We start from the raw sequence: 19,626 nt of genomic DNA on the forward strand, positions 1-19,626 counted from the left end.
AATGCTACCTCCTCAAAGAGGCCATCCCTAACTCTCCTAGCCATTAAAATACTATTGAGGAGGAGTATTTAATTACATGGAAATACACATGATATAATGTTAATTACTCAAAGCAAATGCCATACTGTGTATATAGGGTATAATTACAATTGCGCTTATGTGTTTATGTGTGTATGTGTACACTTAGAAGAAAGAGTGGAAGGGAAATACACCCAAACAGAAACAGTGGTTGTGGGTAGTACGTTTGAGGATGATTTTTTTCTTATTTCAATTTTTCTGTACATAAGAATGTCCTGCCTCAGATGTGTAACACTTCCATCATCAGAAGCCTCTCAGTAGCTCCCCATCACTCAGAAGGTAAAATTCTAATTTTTTAGTTTTGCTTCTTAAGGGTTGATAGACCTTAGGTTGAAACCACCCTCCTGGCCCTTTGCCCCTCCCTTCCCCACTTCACCATACCTAACTGTTGTTTGTGAAGCTGAAAGTGAAGTCGCTCAGTTGTGTCCGACTCTTTGCGACCCCATGGACTATAGCCTACCAGGCTTCTCCATCCATGGGATTTTCCAGTCAAGAATACTGGAGTGCGTTGCCATTTCCTTCTCCAGGAGATCTTCCTGACCCAGGGATTGAACCTGGCTCTCCCACATTGTAAGCAGACACTTTACCGTCTGAGCCACCTAGGTCCAATCCATGACTTAGATGTTCCCAATTCTCTGAAAATGCACCCCTGCCCCAATGCATGTGAAACCATTCACCTCAGACTGGAACTTAAATGCACTCAAACCCAGCCAAAACCCAGTTTGGGACTCTTAACACATATGGCCAGGACTTGAACCCAGCTAAAACCCACCGTCTTCCAACTAAGGTCACACATCTGGTTTCAGGACCTACTGAAACACGGATTCTTGTAGTCTCATCTCAGAAAGAACTCAGTAAGAGACAAAGTGATAGGTAAGAAGTAGATTTATTTAGAGAGAAACACACTCCACAGATAGAGTGTGGGCCGTCACAGAGGCTGAGTGCAGCCTCGAAATGTGGTGTGGTTAGTTTTTATGGGCTGGGGGCAGGGAAGCCAGGTGCGCTGCAGTCCATGGGGTCACAAAGGGTCGGACACGATTTAGCGAATCAACAGCAACAATTTCATAGGCTAATGAGTGGGAGGATTATTCCAACTATTTTGGGGAAGGGGCAGAGGTTTCCAGGAATTGGGCCACCGCCCACTTTTGGGTCTTTGATGGTTGGCCTTGGAACTGTCGTGGCACCTGTGGGTGTCTTATTTAGCTTGCTTATGTGCTGTTCTTGCTGCTTTGTGTTACAATGAGCATATTCTGAGGATCAAGGTCTAGTCAGAGCTGACTTGTCTGCCGTCTTGGACCTGTTTGATTCTGATCAGTTTTGTTATGTCCTCCGGCTGTCATTCTTTCAAATACGGTGCCCTGCCCCTTCTGCTTCCGTTTCACACGGGGCTGGAGCCAGCTATTGCAGGAAAAAGGTAGGGCATGAGAGGATGGTCACGTCCCAGGTCTCAGGCAAGTCCCTGAGATGGGCCACCAAATGTGGGCTCTTGGTTTTGCATGGGAAAGAACTCAAGGACCAGTCATAGCAAAGTGACAGTAGGTTTATTTAGAGACAAATACATTCCATACACAGAATATGGCCCATCTCAGAAAGTGAGAGCAATCCTGGGAGAAATACAGAGTGTGGGGCCATCTCAGAAGGCCAGAGACCCTGAAATATGGGAGTGGTTAGACCTTGGTTCGATCCCTGGGTCAGGGAGATCCCTTGGAGAAGGGAATGGCATCCCACTCCAGTATTCTTGCCTAGAGAATTCCATGGACAGACCATGGGGTCGCAAAGAGTTGGATGCAACTGAGCGACTAAAACACTTTAGATTTTATGGGCTGGGTAATTTCATAGGCTAATGAGGGGGAGGATTATTCTGTTCCCACTCTTCAGGAAGGACTGCATTCAGGTTGCTAGAGATGTAGGTCAGAGTTCTCTTTTTCTTATTTATATATTTTTTAAAAATTTATCTACTTTTTAAAATTAGAGGATAATTGCTTTACAATATTGTGTTAGTTTCTGCTATACAACAATGTGAATCAGCTATATACATACATATACCCCCTTCCTCTTAAGCCTCCCTCCCACACCCCGCCCCCCCACACACACCCAGGGTTTTTAATTTCAAGCACAGAAGCCAATTCTGGATAATCTAAGCAGAAAGAAACTTTATGAAGGATACTGAGTAACTCACAGAGTCTCCAGGCTGTGCAGGGAATGAGGTGCTGTAGCCAGGCAAGTGGGAACACACCCAAAATCATGCCACAGAACTATCCCGAGAAGACAGAACTGCCCCCATCGCATGCAGCATCTTCACCACCGGCACCACAGACAGAGGGTTTCAGACTCTGCAGTTGGATCTACTTCCACTGCAGCTTCTGAGATTGGACCTAGACACTGCCTCCACCACATCCGCTTCTTTAGGAAATTGCATCTGATTCAGTTGGAAGCAGGTGCTTCTGACCAGAAGAATCTAAACCATGTGTCTGCACCCATGGGGTCGCAGAGTTGGACAAGACTGAGTGACTGAGCACACACACATGTGTAAGTAAATTTTTCACAACCTAGGATGGAAGAGGCAGTTCTTATATCCAGTAGCAAAGCAGTTACCAATTATCCCGCAGTGTCTCTTGAGACTTGGGTAACTGCCCACTGAGGGTGAAGTTTTGGCATAGCAAAGCCAGTTTTCCGTGATTCTCCAACTCTACAGCAGAGAAAGGCTATCTCTGAATCTCTGTTCCAAATTCCCAGCAGACAGGATGTGATTGGCCCAGCCTAGTTCAGGTTGGCATCCTTATTCCCTTTAGCTATGGCCAGGGAATGATGTCATAGAGACAAAAATGATTGTTGGTGATGCAAAACTGGGGATTAGAGAGAAGTAGCTTCATTGGTGTGACCAAAAGCAAGTACTTAATAACACTGTTGATGAGTGGGTAAATGAATAAATAAATCAAGCTATCAAGACTTGAAGTTCTAGGGGCCCTTCTCAGCCCCTCCCCTGGTTTTTGCTTCTCTCTGTGCACTCACTCTCACTGGCTTTCTCAGCTCCCTGGGTTCCTCTTCACTGATTCTGGCCGTGGCTACCACGGTCTCACCAGTTTCCTCCACATCCTGACCTATCAGCTAGAACTACTCCTTACCCATTCTCATTGCAGAATGTGGAGGTTTGATCAAACCAACTCATCTTATTTTAAATACTTTTATTGTAAAATATGATAAACACACCAAAAGTTCATACAATATAAATGTACAGCTTAATAAGCATTATAAAGCAAGCACTTGGGTGACTGCCACTCCGTCAAGAAACCGAACAGCACCATGGACAGCACCCCAGAGCACCCTCTGTGCGCCTCCTTCCAGGTTAAAACCTCTCTACCTAATTTTTATGCCCGTAACTTCCTCACCTTTCTTTAGTTTTGCCACCAAAATAAGCATCCTGAACTGATATGGCTTGGTTTGGACAACTTTTAAGATTTGCATCAATACAATTATAGAGTATGAATTCTGATACTTAGTTTCTTTTGCTCAATGTCATATTTGTTTGTTTTGTTCTAGCTGGTTCTTTTTTAGGAAAAGCTGTATTGAGATATGGGGCATACCCAGTGGCTCAGTGGCAAAAAATCTGCCTGCCAATACCTGAGATGCAGGTTCAATTCCTGGGTCAGGAAGATCCCCTGGAGGAGGAAATGGCAACCCGCTCCAGTATTCTTGCCTGAAAAATCCCATGAATGGAGGAGTCTGGTGGGCTACAGTCCAGGGGTTACAAGAAGTCAGACATGACTGAGCACAAAGCATATATTGAGATATGATAATTCACATATCATACAATTCACCCATTAAAATGTGCAGTTAGTGATTTTGGTATATTCACAGATACATGTAACCATCACCACAGCAATTCTGGAACATTTTCATTACCTCAAAGAAAAACTCGTGCACTTTAGCTATCACTATTCTGCCATCCCTCCCTAGCTAAGTAACCACAAATCCACTTTCTGCCTCTATATATTCTTCTATTCTGACATTTATTATAAATGAAATCATACAAGATGTGGTTATTTGTGACTGGCTTCCTTCACTTAGCATATTATTTTCAAGGTTGTAGCATATATCTGTACTGTGTTCCTTTTCGTGGCTAAATAATATTCCACTGTGTAGATATGCATTTTGTCTATCCACTCAACAATTGAACATTTGAGTTGTCCACATTTTGGCTATTATAAATAATGCTGCCATAGACATTTGTGTAGAAGTTTTTGTGTAGACATATTTTCATTTCTCTTGGGTCTTTCCCTAGGAGTGGAATTGCAGGGTCATGTGGTAACAATGTTTACCTGTTGGAAGCAGCACTGGACTGTTTTCCTAAGCGGCTACACCATTTTACAGTCCTACCGTCAGTGTGTGAGGGTGTCAATTTCCCCACATCCTGACAATATCTACCTGTTTTGGTTTTTTTTCCCTTGTCTGTGTTATCCATTCCTGTTTCTTTGCATGATTTACAATTTCTTGATGGAAACTGAAGATTTTAAATACTACATTGTGGCAACTTGGCACCTGCCCCACCCCAAGGGCTTGCTATTGTTATTTGCTTGCTTGGTGACTGAGTGGATTATTTTTTAAAAATACTTATTTATTTGGCTGTACTGGGTCTTAGTTGTGACTTCGATGTGGGATCTAGTTCCCTGACCAGGGATCGAACCCGGCCCCCTGCATTAGGAGTGTGGAGTCCTAGCCACTGGACTACCAGGAAAGTTCCTGTGTGGATTATTTTAGTGAATCCATCCCCCCTTCCCTCTGCGAGTTTAAAGCCTCTGTCCTTGGTCCTCAGGGAGTGCAGCCTGTGCACCTCCACCGCAGTCACCTGGGAAGACAGTGATTAGGTTGGGCTTTCCCCTGACCACAACCAGCTATTAAACTCCACTCATTGCCAGCTAGTTCTCTACTGTCTTCAACAATGTCCTAGAACACAAATTGTTCCACAAACTGATCCAATCAAATTTGGACAGTGAAGGAATAGGGTTTGGATGCCTAAATCTATCTGAAGGGTCTATCTTTTTCTAGCACCATCCTCCTATCTACAATGAGACTTCAGAGGCAGAGCCCAGCATCTTAGCTCTTCCTTATCTTCTCTCCAAATCTTTCAGGCCAGAAAGAGTTTGTTGTTGGTTGGCTTGTTTATTTGTTTTCAACATGCTTTCTCCACTAGATGCACAAGTATTCTTCAAAACTGTTTATGCCTGTCTCTGGGCACTTGAACCCAAGAGTTGAAGAAATACAGAAGACTTCCCTGGTGGTTTGGTGACTAAGACTCTGTGCTCTCAATGCAGGGGTCTTAGGTTCAATCCCTGGTTAGGGAACTATCCTTTATGCCATTTTAGTTGCCTGCTAAAACTAAGACCTGGTGGAGCCAAACAAAACTTTTTTTTTTTTTTAAGAAAAAATACAGGCTGTATTTTGCTCTTTTCTTTGTCCCCTTTTAAAAAAGCAGTAGGGTCAAGATCTAGATTGAGGAGAGAAGGGAGGGGCTGAAAAGATTTTCAAAACAATATTGTCCATTTTTATCCCACTTCAGGTAGGTACTATTTTTTATTTCCACTTTATAAATACAGGAAGTGAGGCATAGAGAGATTAAGAAGCTGGAGTTCTTAGCATAGAGCCTGGGACTTAAGAGCCAGAAGCCAAGGCTGGGACTTGAGAATCTATGCCTGTTGGTGGTGTTCCAACTCACCCTTCCTCTCCCCATCCTGGAAAATGCAATGCTGCAGTCAGGCCCATCCCATGATCCCAGAGGTCCCTCCTGGCCTGGCTGTGCTCACCATACAACTCCCAGCCCAGTGCTTGACCACAAGAGAAATCGCTTCCTCTTGGGACAAAGCCTTTGAACCTCTCTTAGCCCTTCCTGCCATCTGGTGTCAGGTGGTAGCACTGGGGCTCTGGTCAAACCTCACTTCCACACCTGTCTGGCTCTGTGACCGGGCTGTATTCAGTGTATGTTCACAGAGGGCCTGCTTTGGCAGGCAATGTACTGGAAGCTGGGAGTGCAAAGGGGAGTAAGACTGTCCCAGTGTCCCCATGTCCTATTGCAGATATGTGTACCTGGTAGGCAGGTAGGGAATCAGGGATGGGAGCAATCCTGTGGTGCAGGATTTGCATGACCTGCTGCCAGGAGCCCAGCAGTCCAGCCTGCTCAGGGACTGCTGGACTCTCAGGGAGTTGCTCTTTGATTAGTGGGTGCTTTTGTCCTCAAAGGGTGTACTGTCGGCTGCTTTCTCGTTTCATCTGGCTGCTGGAGCCCGAGAACAGTTGGCAAAGCAGTTGGTATCTTGGACTATTTTTAGATGGAGGAGTTAGTGGGGTGTGTGGATGTGGTAAGACCCAGGAGGAGTCTTGAAGACTGGCAGCTTCATAAACAACAAGTTGGGGGGAGGGAGAGGAAGTATGCTCCTGCACAGTGTGTGGGCCAACTTTCACTTGTTTTTCTTGATGTGGGGGTCAAAGAATGCCTCCTCTGTGCAGCTTTCCTTGATTTCTTCAGTAAAACATGCACTCTAAAGATGCAAATTAAAGGTCCACCCTCTGGGCTTTCTCTAACTCTTGGTTATTGTTTTGCCCCAAGTTTTACTTTTGTTTTAGGTTTGAATGACACTTTTTTTTAAACAAAAGAAACCACTTATTACACACTAATAAACAATTTCAATATTTAATAGAGGACTATTTTACTTAATTTCAATATACAGCCATTAAAAGAAAAGAAATAGAAACAATGGAGAGAAGCAATAGTGTATACATTACCAAACTGGGCCGACAACCTACACTCAGACTTCAATAGCCCTGGGAAGTCGCTTGTTAACAGTAATCTGGAGTCCCAGTTGAGAAAGGATCCAGGACAGTGTGTGCACTCCATAGGTGAGACTTCAAACTGCAGTTTGGAGGCTCCTGCTTATAATCCCAGGCCACAAACTAACATCATCATCAGTTTGCACACAAAAATGAAGCTCTGCTTTCAGTTTACCAATGCTGTTTGTTTCACCAATCATGGGATTTCATTAGACCCTGAGGGGGTTGGCCAGACCTCCAGGGGCTTAAAAAGTTCCAAGACCCACTCCCTTTCTTATATAAAGCCCACCTGACTTCCTATGTTTGCAGGCAGGCACAGAATCTAGGCAGTGTCTAAGCAGGTAAGAAGCAGGTCATGATGCTGAAAGCTCAGCTTCTGTGAACACCAATGCAGAATCAAATTTCAGAATTTGGGGTGAACTAGAAAAGGATAGCTTTATTGCTTTGCCAGGCAAAGGGGGACAGAGCAGGGTACCGCCCTCCAAACCAAGTGACAAGTTTTACAATAAAAGAGGGTGTGATCAGCTCATGGACATTCTTCTGATGGGTTGGTGGTGAGGTAAGTAGGCATCAACATTATCAACCTTCAGGTTTGACTCGTCTTATGTAGGGAGCATACCATAACTTCTCCGAGCAGGTTTCAGTATCTGCCAAATAGCTCAAAGATATTGTTGTGCATATCCCTTGATGGGGAAACCTGCCCCAAGGCTGCTATTGATTGCTTGTTTCTCCTTGGTCTCACACCCCCTCCCTTCCCTAACCAATAATTGCTTGAATCTGCCGTTGGAACTCAGGAAAGGTCATGGAGGCTGACTAAATGCTGCTCCCTATAATCAAAGAAATGGGAGGCACAAAGGCCTTGTGCCCAGGAGCCCCACACGCCCTGCATGGTATCAGAAGCCTGCGCTCCTGCTTCTGCAGCCTGAGCAAGACTTCCTCCATTTTAATTTCCCTAACAGTTACAGTTCCAAACAGGCCAAGAGATAATGAGCTGTAGGGATCGTACCTGATGCATCTCTGGGTCTCTCCTGCTCTGCACCTCTGAGTGCCCTCTTGCCATCGTGTGGTCCCGAGTCATAGCAGCAAGGTATATAGAAGCTATGAGTCAGACTGGAGTCACACAGCTGAGATCCAATCCTGGTCCCTTTCAGGGAAAATAACCATAACCAAGTCAGATTCCTAAATCTCTGTTTTCTCATCTGCAAAATGGGTGGTTATACTGTCTGTCTCCCAAGAACCAAAGGGCTTATTTTGTTCAAAGCACAGCCCATAGCACCTGCCACAGACTAACAGATGAGGTCTCTTGCAAACCCAGGCCCGGAGGGTCTCCATCCCGTTTGTGGCAACTCCGGTGGTGTGCGCAAGCTGGCGGGCGGGAGGGAGGCATTCCTGGACACCTTGGGGGGGGGGGGGGGCCCAGAGCCAGCCAGCGGTCGCCCAGAGAGAAAGTAGTCCAGCTGGGCTGGAAGACAGATCAAACGCAGCGGCTTTCCTCTGCCGCCCCGCTGATGCACACCCGTACCTCCGTCTTCTCTAGTATTTCCATTCTCTCTCTCCTTCCCGCCCCTGCCTCTCTCCTCTAATTCCGCAGTTTCCCCATCTGGAAGGCGGGGTCTCAGGCAGGAGGTGCAGAGTCCCTGGCCTAAGCTGCGGAAAGGGGCCTCCAGCCCAGGGTGGGGGAAGGTGCTAGACTGCGATGAGGAAGGGGGCGCCAGGGTCTCAAGGAGAACCCGGGAGCCTCCAGAAACTAGGGCGGGGTCTGGGGAACCCGAACTGGAGAAGGGGGTCTCAAAGACTTACCTGAGAGCCCCAGATCACGAGAAGTTGGGAGAGAGCGTTCCTAGAGCAGAGTGGTGGGCGTGGCTTCCAAGGGCCCAGGCGGAGGGGCTCGATAAGGGGCGTGGTCTCTTGAGAAAGGGCGGGGCTCCGCCGACGGGGGCAGAGCTTCGCCGCAAGAGGCGGAGTCTCTAGGGGCGGGGCTTCCATGGGGCGGGGCATAGGGACAGGGGGCGGAGCGTGACTGTTTGCGCTCGTACCCCTCCCCCGGCCCCGGGTGTCCCCGTGACAAGGCAGCGCGGAGCTGCCGCCGGCCGGGCCCATCCCGCCGCAACGGCCCCTGGGCCGAGCAGGGGCGAGGCGCAGAGGGAGCAGCACCAAGCGGGAGCCAGAGCGCGGCCAGGTGAGCCCGCCGAGGCGGAGGGGGCGGGGGCTTCGCCGGGCGGGCCCCAACAGACGCTGGGGGCGTGTTTGAGTGTCAGGGTGGCGGGGCGGGGTGGGGGGGGTACTCGGTCCGAGGGCGGGCGCCTGTGGCTGTTTGCGCCATCGCGCCTGCTGTCGCGGGTCTAGGGTGGGCTCTGCGCCCGTCCGGGCACCGCTCGCGGGGCTCGGGTTGTGCGGGACTGTGTGCGTGCGCGCGCGTGTTTGTGTGGAGGGGCCGCCGACTGTGTGTGCGTATGTCGCTGGGCTGTCGTTGTGCCCGCCCCGGGCGCGGGGCGCCAGCCTGCCCCGGCGCAGTCCCTCCTGCGCGGGGATGTTTTCCAAACAGGCTTCCTGCGGAGACGGGCTCTGCTGCAGCCCAAGCGGGAGGGGGGAGCGCCGCCCCCGCGGGCCTCCGGAGACCTGAGCGGCCCGGGGACTGCAGACTGACACCTGAGGGGGGGAGAGGGGCGCGCCCGGGAGGTGTCCAGAGCCCTGTCCGCAGGGTGAGGACGAGGTGGGGAGACTGAGGCGGGTGAGTGGAGAGGCAGCAGGGCCCAGACAGGCGGAGGTGGGGACGAGGGTGGCGAAAAGGACAGCGGCGCGGACAGAGAGTCATTGAGAAAACAGACAGACAGATAGAGGCCTAGACTAGCAAAGGGGCAGAAAGATTAAGATGGATAGGTAGATTCCAAAAACCTGACAGAAGGGTTCCTCAGAAGTCCTGGGGCTGAGAGCCAAACCCAGGAACTGAATGTAAGATGAGCAGTAGGGGCCCCCAACTCCTGGGGTGATTTTCTTCCGAGCACATCCCAGACAGAGGTCCTGCCAAAAAGAAGCTTCTGGCCACCCCAAGTTGAGCCATCCCTCTGGCTCTGCCAAATATTCTGACCCTCTGATTGGGCAGCTCCTCCCTCTTGGTTCCACCCCATCCATCTCCCTTCCCTGGTATCCCAGCAACGCTGACAGTTTAGGGGAGGCAGAGGTGAAGTGGTTGCCATAGCAACAGAGTGGGTGAAAGGTCACTCTGGTCTTAGCCTAGGTGGCCTGCAGCAGGCTGAAGCTGGCATTGAGGGGGGTTGGGGTGGGAGGCTGCAAAGCTCTTTTTCTCTTCTCCCCCTCTGCCCAGAATGGTGCTGGAAGGAAACCCTGAAGTGGGGTCTCCCCGAACCTCAGATCTCCAGCACCCGGGGAACCAGGGCTCTTGTGTGCTGTCTTCTCCTGGTGAAGATGCACAGCCAGGGGAGGAGCCCATCAAGTATGGCGAACTCATCGTTCTGGGGTGAGCCTCCCTGGTCCGAGGGGGCGGGGCACCAGGCACCCCACAGAACAGCCAGACCAAGGGTCCCAGCTCTCCCCGTTTACAGCCTTTTGCTGTTCGTCCCTCCTCACCTTCCCAGCTGGGAGACAAATTTGACCAAGCCCACTTCAATTCACAATTGTTATTTTATCTTCCTATTTTTCATAAATTACGGAGACAACCCTGCCCACTTAAGTTTCTGCACGGAAGAAAGTAGCGCCAGCTGCCTTTCATAAAGCACCTCGTGTGTGTAGTCTGGGATGAACTCTGGTTCACCAGCAAAAGTGCTTGGTTCAAATCCTGCCTCCATGAGTTATTTAACTTCCCTGTGCCTCCGTTTCCCCACTTACCAGTAGAGATGATGATAATAATAATACCTCAGAGGGTTGTTGGAAGGAACGACTGAGGTGATTTCTGTAAAGCACGTAGCACAGTGCCTGGCCCGCACCAAGTGTTCTGGGAGGCAGGCCTGTGCCAAGCCCTTTCATGGCCATTATTTCATTTCAATCTTCACAAAGATGCTGTGAGGAAGGAGGTGAGGAAACCAAGGCTCAGAGAGAGGAAGTGGCTGGCCCAAGGGCACACAGCTCTTAAGTGGCAGGGCTGGGATTTGGACCCAGGTCTTTCTTACTCTAGGTTTAGTGCACTTTCACTCAGCGACAGCCGACCCTCATGCTACAGATGAGGAAACTGAGGCCAGGAGAGAGGAAGCAACGTGAGCTGATGGCTGAGTAGACCTCACCCGGTCCTGGCCTTCACCTGACCAGGATGCTTGCCCCATGCACAGATCCCTCTCCTTCCTCCCTTCTACACCAACTTTTGGCCTCTCTCTCTCCTCTGCAGAGAGTGTCTGATAAACTATGTTATCACTGTGCTGACTATTTAGAAATAGTAATGCCTGCTGTTTGTTGACATGTACATGCCATGTGCTTTTATTTTTATTTTTTAGTAATAATAATCATAGATAACATTTATCAAGGGCTTGTTAAATATATGCCAAACTCTGTGCTAAGCATCTTAAAATGCTTTATCTTATTTAGCTCTGTGAGGTAGATCCTGTGAGGTAGATCCTGAAAAAATTAGCCCCATTTTACAGAGGTTATAGGGCTTCTCAGGTGGCACTAGTGGTAAAGAACCTGCCTGCCAATGCAGGAGATGTAAGAGACGCGGGTTCAATCCCTGGGTTGGGAAGATCCCCTGGAGGAGGGCATGGCAACCCACTCCAGTACTCTTGCCTGGAGAATCCCAGGGACAGAGGCACCTGGCGGGCTACAGTCCACAGGGTCACACAGAGTCGAACATGACTGAAGTGACTTAGCACGCGCGGGTCATATGATAAGCAGAAGAGCCAGGATTTAAGTCAGGTCCATATGAACCCTCAGCCTGTGTCCTGAACTGCCCTACCCCCCATATGTGGGAAGAGCTTACGAGGGCAAAAGTGATGCCCCTCTCAGGGGTGTTTGCATTAGAAAAGCAACCACTTGGGAATTCCCTGGTGGTCCAGTGGTTAGGACTCCACGGTTTCACTGCCAAGGGCCCAGGGCTTGATCCCTGGTTGGAGAATTAAGATCATACAAGTCACGTGGCACTGCCCGCTTCCCCCACTGCCCCCTGCAAAAAAAAAAAAAGAAAGCAACTGCTTCATGTCCCAAAGGAAGAGCTGGAATCACAGCTGGGAATGAGGCCACTGATGAGGGAGAGCTCAGACCTAAGGCGACAGGCTCTCTTGAGTGCCATCTGTTCTGCACAGAGCAGTGAAGCCCCACATCAGCTGGACATCAGAGCCACCCAGAGCACATTGAAAATTACCCACTGACAAGCTCATCCCAAACCTACAGAATCAGAATCTCCCTCTGTGGGTCCAGAGAAGATTCTGATTCAAGTGGTCCTTGGCTGTTTTGGCAGCTATTCATCCTTTTCACTTCCTGCTGCCAAACCTGCCGTGGCTTCCCAGTGCTTATGGAATAAAGTTCAAAATGCTCTCCCTGGTGTTCAGGGCCCTCCCACCAAGGTCATTTTCCCCAACTGCAGTCTCCCACCCAAGTCATCACTTTCTTATCTCCCCAAACTCTGCTCGCCACAGGGCCTTTGCTCAGGGTAAGCCCTCCTTACCGAGAATCTTCTGCAAAAGAGCCTGGAGTCAGACAGATGTGATGTCAAATCTAGACTTTTCCCACTTCCTAGCCTGGGACCTCAGGCAAGTCATTTTACCTTGCTGAGCCTCAATTTGTGTCATTCATAAAATGAGAAGAAAGATAAGAAAGATACTTGCCTGGCAGGACATTACACAGATTCCATTAGGTAATTAATAATGTGAAGCACCAGGAACACAGGAGGCTGCAGTTCATGGCAGCGATCAAGGTTATGACTCACCCGATCTTTGCCTTCTATGATCTGGACAAGGCTGGAAAGGAAGAAATTTGATGTGTATGGATATGTAGAGATAGTGGCTTTGTGGGTCTTTTTTTTACTTCCTTTCTGGTTTCCGGTAGTAGTTGTGATCTAATAAATGACAGTTTGCTAAAGGTGACTCCTTTCTAGTTCTTCAAGGCCCAGTAAAGGTGTCTCCTCTCTTAGAAACCTGCTCCTGGAGTCAGAATTCCTTTCTCCTGTCTCTAGGCCTGGGACACACTTGGCTTGTGCCTGGGTCAGGGCAGGTGGCATCCAGGTTCCTCAAACAACTTAGGGCACAGAACTGACCTGTGGTATGCCACCTTTTCCCACCAGCACCTAGTGCCTGACCAGGCATGGTTCAGGAGTCCAGAAAACACTGGTTAACTGAATAACAACCCTTTTGAAGATCTTCTGACCACCACCCCCCTGCCACCTCACCCCAAGGCACCAATTTGATAGAGTAGGTTCTTCTAGCTGGTGGTACTAGGGCTTTTTAGGGCTTGTTCTAGGATCTGCCCAGAAGTTGGTGGTTCCTCCTAGTCTCTCGGGGGCTCACCTTCAGTCTCTCTCTCCTTGCAACCTTTTCTTCTTAACCCCCTCATCCACAGCTACAATGGGTGTCTGGCAAATGGGGACAAGGGCCGCCGCCGAAGCCGCCTGGCCCTGAGTCGCCGGCCACACGCCAACGGAGTGAAGCCAGATGTCATTCACCACATCTCAACGCCGCTCGTCTCCAAGGCAAGCAGCTCGTCCTAGCAGACCTGGGGGCCAGTCTTCCCAGTTCTACCTGCCCACGGCCCCACCAGAGCAGGGGAGCCCACGTGTCTTCACTCACGACCCTGGGAAACCAGAGGATGGGGCTGGTGGGAGACTCCTCGCAGTGTGTCGAAGCTTGCAAAGTATTTCCTGGACCACTAAATCCCATCCCTTGGAGGGAAGTGGTCAACATCATTTTAGAGGAGGCCAAGGCTCTGGGAGGGGACGTGACAATCACACAGCAATGACAAAGGCAAAGCCTTTGGCTTCGGAGGGTTGGGGTTATAGTTTGGGCTCTGCCACTTCCAGTCATTTGACATCTGACCAGTTTCTTCTCCTCTCTAAGCTGCGGTTTCCCTCAACTGTAAAATGGGAATAATAACCATGCCTCCTTTGGGAAGCTGTAGGGATAAAATAGGGGTCTCCAATGGCTCAGTGGAAAAGACTCCGCCAGCAATGCAAGAGACACTTAAGATGCGGGTTCCATCCCTGGGTGGAGAAGATCCCCTGGAGAAGGAAATGGCAACCTACTCTAGTATTCTTGCCTGGGAAATCCCATGGACAGAGGAGCCTGGTGGTCTACGGTTCATGGGGTCGCGAAGAGTCTGACATGACTGAGTGATGACCATGCACATGGGGATCAAATAAGATAACCCGTGTAAAGGGCTGGCTGGACAGTTCGCCCTCTGTAAGCGGTGGAACCACCCCTTCCCTGGGAGTGGCAGCTGGGTGTCAGGCTCCAGCTTCTGTCTCAGAAGCTCACGCTTCTCCTGGCTACATCCCCAGTGAAACGACTTCTCCTTTCTGTCCTCAGGCACTGAGCAACCGGGGCCAGCACAGCATCTCCTACACACTGTCCCGGAGCCACTCGGTCATAGTCGAGTACACTCATGACAGCGACACAGATATGTTCCAGGTAGGCTCAGGTGCCTCCACCAGCCTCCTGGCCACTGGGTCCCCAGGCCTGGATGCTCGGCTCTGCAGGTGTCCCAGGGGGAGGCTGGCAGACCAAAGGCCAGGGGGCAGGCACTTTGGGGTCCTCAGTGCAGCGGACCACTCTTCAGACGAGGAAGCAGGATACCCGAGGGAGGGCTGTTGACTTCCCACTCACATAGCCAGTCAGTGGCTGGATCAAGATTCATACCCAAGCCTGGACGCCCAGGCTGTGGGAGACATACAGTTTAGGGGTTCAGAGTGTGGTGTGAGAGTCCTACTGCTTGGCCTCTGCTCCCAGCTCTGTCAGTTAGGAGCTCGGTGACTTTGGGCAAGAGTCCCTTAACCTCTCTGGGCCTTGGTTTCCTCATCTGTAAGGTGGGGCTCATAACAGTCCCAGCACATGGCATCCTTGGGAAAGTTAACTGCAATCTGCTCATGAAATGCTTAACATGATATATAATAAATATTTACTCCAAATCCACTATTTTCTACTACTATTTGAGCCTTTCCAGACTATGGGTGTCAGTTACCCTTTCACTGTTCTATCTGTAAATCAACTAGTTTGTTTTTTTTAAATTATTTATTTGTATGTGCTGGGTCTTAGTTGCAGCATGAGGGATCAAATTCCCTGACCAGGGGTCAAACCCAGGCCTCTTGCACTGGGGAGTGTGGAAAACTGGACCACTTAGCCATTGGACCACCAGGGAAGTCCTGCAGATCAGCTAGTTTTTAATTGAGTGGGGTAGTTCCCAGAACTGCGGGGGAGACAGAGAAAGAGAAACCCAAACACCGGTGATTGGATATGGACCCTGGAGAACTGGGATGGCATCATCTCCCTGTCGTTGGGTCACCCTGCCCACAGAACAGCTTCCGGGAGCCCTGGGGTGGGAAGCCCTTAGCACTGACCTTCGCACACAGCATTCCTGTGCTTGCCCTCCTCTCCCTCACAGATTGGCCGCTCCACGGAGAACATGATTGACTTCGTGGTGACAGACACGTCCCCTGGGGGAGGGGCTGCTGAGGGCCCCTCTGCCCAGAGCACCATCTCCCGCTACGCCTGCCGCATCCTCTGTGACCGCCGGCCACCCTATACTGCCCGCATCTATGCCGCTGGCTTCGATGCCTCCAGCAACATCTTCCTTGGAGTGAGTGAGCCCCCCCCAGGCAGGGACCAGTGCTACATCTGAGAGTGAGCCGAGGGGTAGGCTGGGGAGGGGCAGCCTCCAGGGGTGATGGACCAGCCTGCAGTAATCATAACCACCACCTATGCGGAGATTAGCACCCCCACTTAACAGATGAGCAAAGTGAGGCTCAGAGAGGTCAGGTGATGCCCAAGGTCATACAATGCCAATTCCAGTCCTCTCTGGGCCACCTCTGGGCTCCAGGGTAGAGGGGCAGCATTCCCGGCTCGAGGCCTGCTGGGGGCCACTCAGGGATGTGATCTGATCCCACGTGTGGTCCCAGGAGCGGGCAGCCAAATGGCGGACCCCCGACGGGCTGATGGACGGCTTAACCACCAACGGGGTCCTGGTGATGCACCCAGCAGGCGGCTTCTCTGAGGACTCGGCCCCGGGTGTCTGGCGGGAGATCTCGGTCTGTGGGAATGTGTATACTCTGAGGGACAGCCGCTCGGCACAGCAGCGGGGGAAGCTGGTAGGTGGCCTGTCCACCCTCCTCCCCATCCCCTCGTCCTTCCCGGGGCCCTCCCGATCTGCCCTGCCCCCTGCCCAAGCCAGGAGGTGATCTCCAGTCCTGCTGCACAGGGGAGCCCCAACAGGCTCCGTGTGGGGGCACATGCCATTTGCCCCACAGTGGGGACCAGACCAGCATCTCCAGGTGTAGCCGACATACTGCCAGAGGCCCACAGGGTCATGTGAAGCAGCATGGACAAGCACCTGGTACAGCTCCATGCGCTTCTGAGGATGTCAGCAGCTGAAAAACTCACACCCTCTTATGAGGGTGACACTTGGCCCGTGTGTGAGCAGTTTATAGCCTGAAGTGTTGGTGGTTTTCAACGTGTCTGTCACGTTCAGGCAAGTTTAGCTTTATTCTTCCCCAGCAGGAAAGGGCCTCGGAGAAGTGCTAACATAGGTGATGGGGAACCTAATGTTGGGAGCTGGGAGAGTCCTAGAGAGAGATGGGGCTTGCCCAATGTCATATGGCCGAGATCCTCAAAGAGGCCATGTAGAGGTTTTCCTAGCTGTGAGTACATGGGGCAAAGAGATGCCAAGCCTCAAAGAAAAGCATGGCTTATCTTCCCAAGGCATCAATTCCACTGGGAGATCTGGGGAAACATTATTTTGTAAAATTAGGCTTGTGAACCTCTCACTGGTACCCGCTACTGAGCACCTCCTATGTCCCAGGCACTGTTCCAAGTTTTCACACTGATTCATGAGAACCACTTGCTACACAGGGAAGTAAAACCCACCTTGAGGACAAGGAAATTAAGACAGGGAGAGGATAAGTTGCTTGACCAGAGAGACAGAGTCAGTAAACACTGAGACCAGAATTCATGCCCAGACTATCTAACACCAGAGTCCTTGCTTTTAACCTCAGCCCTTAGGGTTTGGGCTAAGTCCCTGGTGTTTTGGACACAGGAAATTCTGGTCTCTGCCATCAGGGGAGATGAGCTTGAGAAAATGTTTTAGGCAAAACTTCTATTTTGGTCCAGGCCTTGTTTTTGGCCAAAATGTGGCATGTGGGATCTTAGTTCCCCAATCAGGGCTCGAACACCCTTCAGGGGAAGCACAGAGTCTTAACCACTGGACCACCAGGGAAGCCCCACTCCAGAGTCCAGGCTTTCTGATTTGACAGATGAAGTGACCGAGGTGCAGGTTTCACTGAAAGTAGGCATGGTGCCTGCCTGGGATTATTTTTTTTTTTTTTTTTTGGCCTTGCTGCCTGGCTTGCAAGATAAGATCGACTCTTAGAAGACTTCGAAGAATCAAAGATTGAACCTAGGCCCGCAGCAGTGGAAGCGCAGAGCCCTAACCACTGAAAGTCCCTGCTAGTTTTTTGGGTTTTGGTTTTGGGGGGATGGTGCTTACCCAGGACCACTTTTCCTGCTGGCCCATGGGGCTTCTCAGTCTCCCCTGGTCCTCTGCCCCAGCCCACCCCCTCCTCTGCCCCAGCCAGCCCCACGGGCATCCAGGGTGCCTCCAGGGAGGTTCAGGGGGATGGATGGGTGGCTTGACTGGGGTGATGGCGGCCGGATGGCTGGGGGTTCAGGAGCCCCTTGGGCACGAAGGCCCCTCTGCTGCCCCTGCAGGTGGAAAACGAGTCCAACGTGTTGCAGGACGGCTCCCTCATCGACCTGTGCGGGGCCACGCTGCTGTGGCGCACGCCGGCGGGGCTGCTGCGGGCGCCCACGCTGAAGCAGCTGGAGGCCCAGCGGCAGGAGGCGAACGCAGCCCGGCCCCAGTGTCCCGTGGGCCTCAGCACCCTGGCCTTCCCCAGCCCGGCCCGCGGCCGCACGGCACCCGACAAGCAGCAGCCCTGGGTGTATGTCCGCTGCGGCCACGTCCACGGCTACCACGGCTGGGGCTGCCGGAGAGAGCGGGGCCCCCAGGAGCGCGAGTGTCCCCTCTGCCGCCTCGTGGGGCCCTACGTGCCCCTGTGGCTCGGCCAGGAGGCTGGCCTCTGCCTGGACCCTGGGCCGCCCAGCCATGCCTTTGCACCCTGCGGCCACGTCTGCTCTGAGAAGACTGCCCGCTACTGGGCTCAGACGCCACTGCCCCATGGCACCCACGCGTTCCACGCCGCCTGCCCCTTTTGTGGGGCCTGGCTCACCGGCGAGCATGGCTGTGTCCGCCTCATTTTCCAGGGGCCACTGGACTAGGCCCCCTGGGGCCCCTTGCTGCCACGCCTGCCTGCCCGCCTGGGTCCCCCACCTCCAGGGAGCTCTGCATGTGAGACTTTACCTGCTGGCTCATCGCCAGGCCAGATGGACGCGTTGGGTGGGCGGTGCCCTTTCCCTCCTAACTTGGGCTCCAGCGGGGGTCCCTGGGCCCTCACCCCAGACAGAATGATGGGGCTCTCAGTACCAACTCTGTCCTGGGCTGATGGAGGGAGGCCCAGCCCTATTGCCCCAGCCCTTCTAGGGGCATCCCACATCATGCCGCCTACACTGTGCCCCTGGGGGAATGAAGGGGCCATGGGTCCCTGACCCCCAGCTTAGGCTGGCTGTGCCCTGAGCCTGCCAACCCAGATCCAGATAATCACCCCGACGCTGCTGCCCTGGGTTCCTCTATAAACCTGCTGCTCAGCTGCCCTCAAGAATCCGCGTGTCCCGCGTGCGTGCAGTGCCTCCAGCCCCCGAGTGAGTGTCAGGTGGGCGGCAGGCTGGGACCGACATCTGCGGATACCCACTGGGGGCTGGCCTCCTTGCCAAATGTTATCTGGGGACACAGACCTGGTTCCCTGCCTGATAGAGTTCCCAGTAACTGAATGACAGACCAATTACTGGATGATAGCATGGCTTCCTGTGTGCTAGGATCAGAGAGCCATCAGGAGTTGTGAGGCTGGTCTCACGGGTGGCTAGAAAAGTGAGAAGTGAGAGGGGCTTCACTGCAGGGGCTTAAGGGCTCTGCCTTAGTGGCCTGCTGGGAATCCCTACAGGAAAGGGGGTGCTCTAGGCAGAAAGGGGGCTGAGGACAAGCTCAGGTGTAAGTATGCAGGGAACTGGGTGAGGGGTTCACAGTGGCTGAAGCATGGGCTGCAGGGGGCAGAAAGGAGGCTGGAAAAGAGGTTGGGGCCGTGCTGACAGGGAAGATGCTGGGTGGAGGTTTGGATCCTCATTTCTGGACAGTCAGGGGTCGAGGAGAGGGAGAGGACTCGTGGTCCAGAGCGTTGGCTGTCACACAAGGGCTACCACCAACTGAATGCCCACCGCGTGCCCTGCACTGTGCTAATGATGATAATAACTACGTTCACTGAGCACTCTCCAGCCACCAGGCTCTGCTTCTCAGAGGTTTTATTTAATCCTCACAGTGACCTAGGGAAGGAGGTGTTACCCTTTCTGTTTACAGGGAGATTAAAGAACATGATCCAAGTCACACAGTTTAGAAAGTGGTCAAGTTAGATTCTAATCCACAGCTGCCTGCCTGGCCTCAGAGCCTGCCCTCTTCTCCATGCCACTGGGCAGC

General features: G+C 51.8%; 1 protein-coding gene and 1 long non-coding RNA gene across 3 annotated transcripts; one reads left to right on the top strand and one right to left on the bottom strand.

Annotated features, from left to right (window-relative positions):
• Nucleotides 1-6,749: 6,749 nt before the first annotated feature.
• On the bottom strand, nucleotides 6,750-9,006 carry LOC110145971 (uncharacterized). The gene is made up of 2 exons (XR_011484413.1): nucleotides 8,701-9,006; nucleotides 6,750-8,044 (listed from the first exon to the last, which is right to left on the bottom strand). It is a non-coding gene; the product is annotated as an uncharacterized lncRNA (long non-coding RNA).
• On the top strand, nucleotides 8,919-18,760 carry PELI3 (pellino E3 ubiquitin protein ligase family member 3). 2 transcript variants are annotated; one of them, XM_020906520.2, is made up of 7 exons: nucleotides 8,919-9,079; nucleotides 10,226-10,378; nucleotides 13,399-13,528; nucleotides 14,361-14,462; nucleotides 15,433-15,627; nucleotides 15,947-16,135; nucleotides 17,751-18,760. In XM_020906520.2, the coding sequence occupies exons 2-7, from the start codon at nucleotides 10,227-10,229 to the stop codon at nucleotides 18,318-18,320; spliced, it is 1,338 nt and encodes a 445-aa protein (XP_020762179.1). In that variant the 5' UTR covers nucleotides 8,919-9,079; nucleotide 10,226; the 3' UTR covers nucleotides 18,321-18,760. The 2 variants fall into 2 exon arrangements, with proteins under 2 accessions (XP_020762179.1, XP_070313773.1); XM_070457672.1 differs by lacking the exon at nucleotides 15,947-16,135 and having other exon boundaries at nucleotides 8,996-9,079.
• Nucleotides 18,761-19,626: the final 866 nt, after the last annotated feature.

The sequence above is a fragment of the Odocoileus virginianus genome, chromosome 28 (assembly GCF_023699985.2).
Source record: "Odocoileus virginianus isolate 20LAN1187 ecotype Illinois chromosome 28, Ovbor_1.2, whole genome shotgun sequence".
Taxonomy (NCBI): Eukaryota; Metazoa; Chordata; class Mammalia; order Artiodactyla; family Cervidae; genus Odocoileus; species Odocoileus virginianus.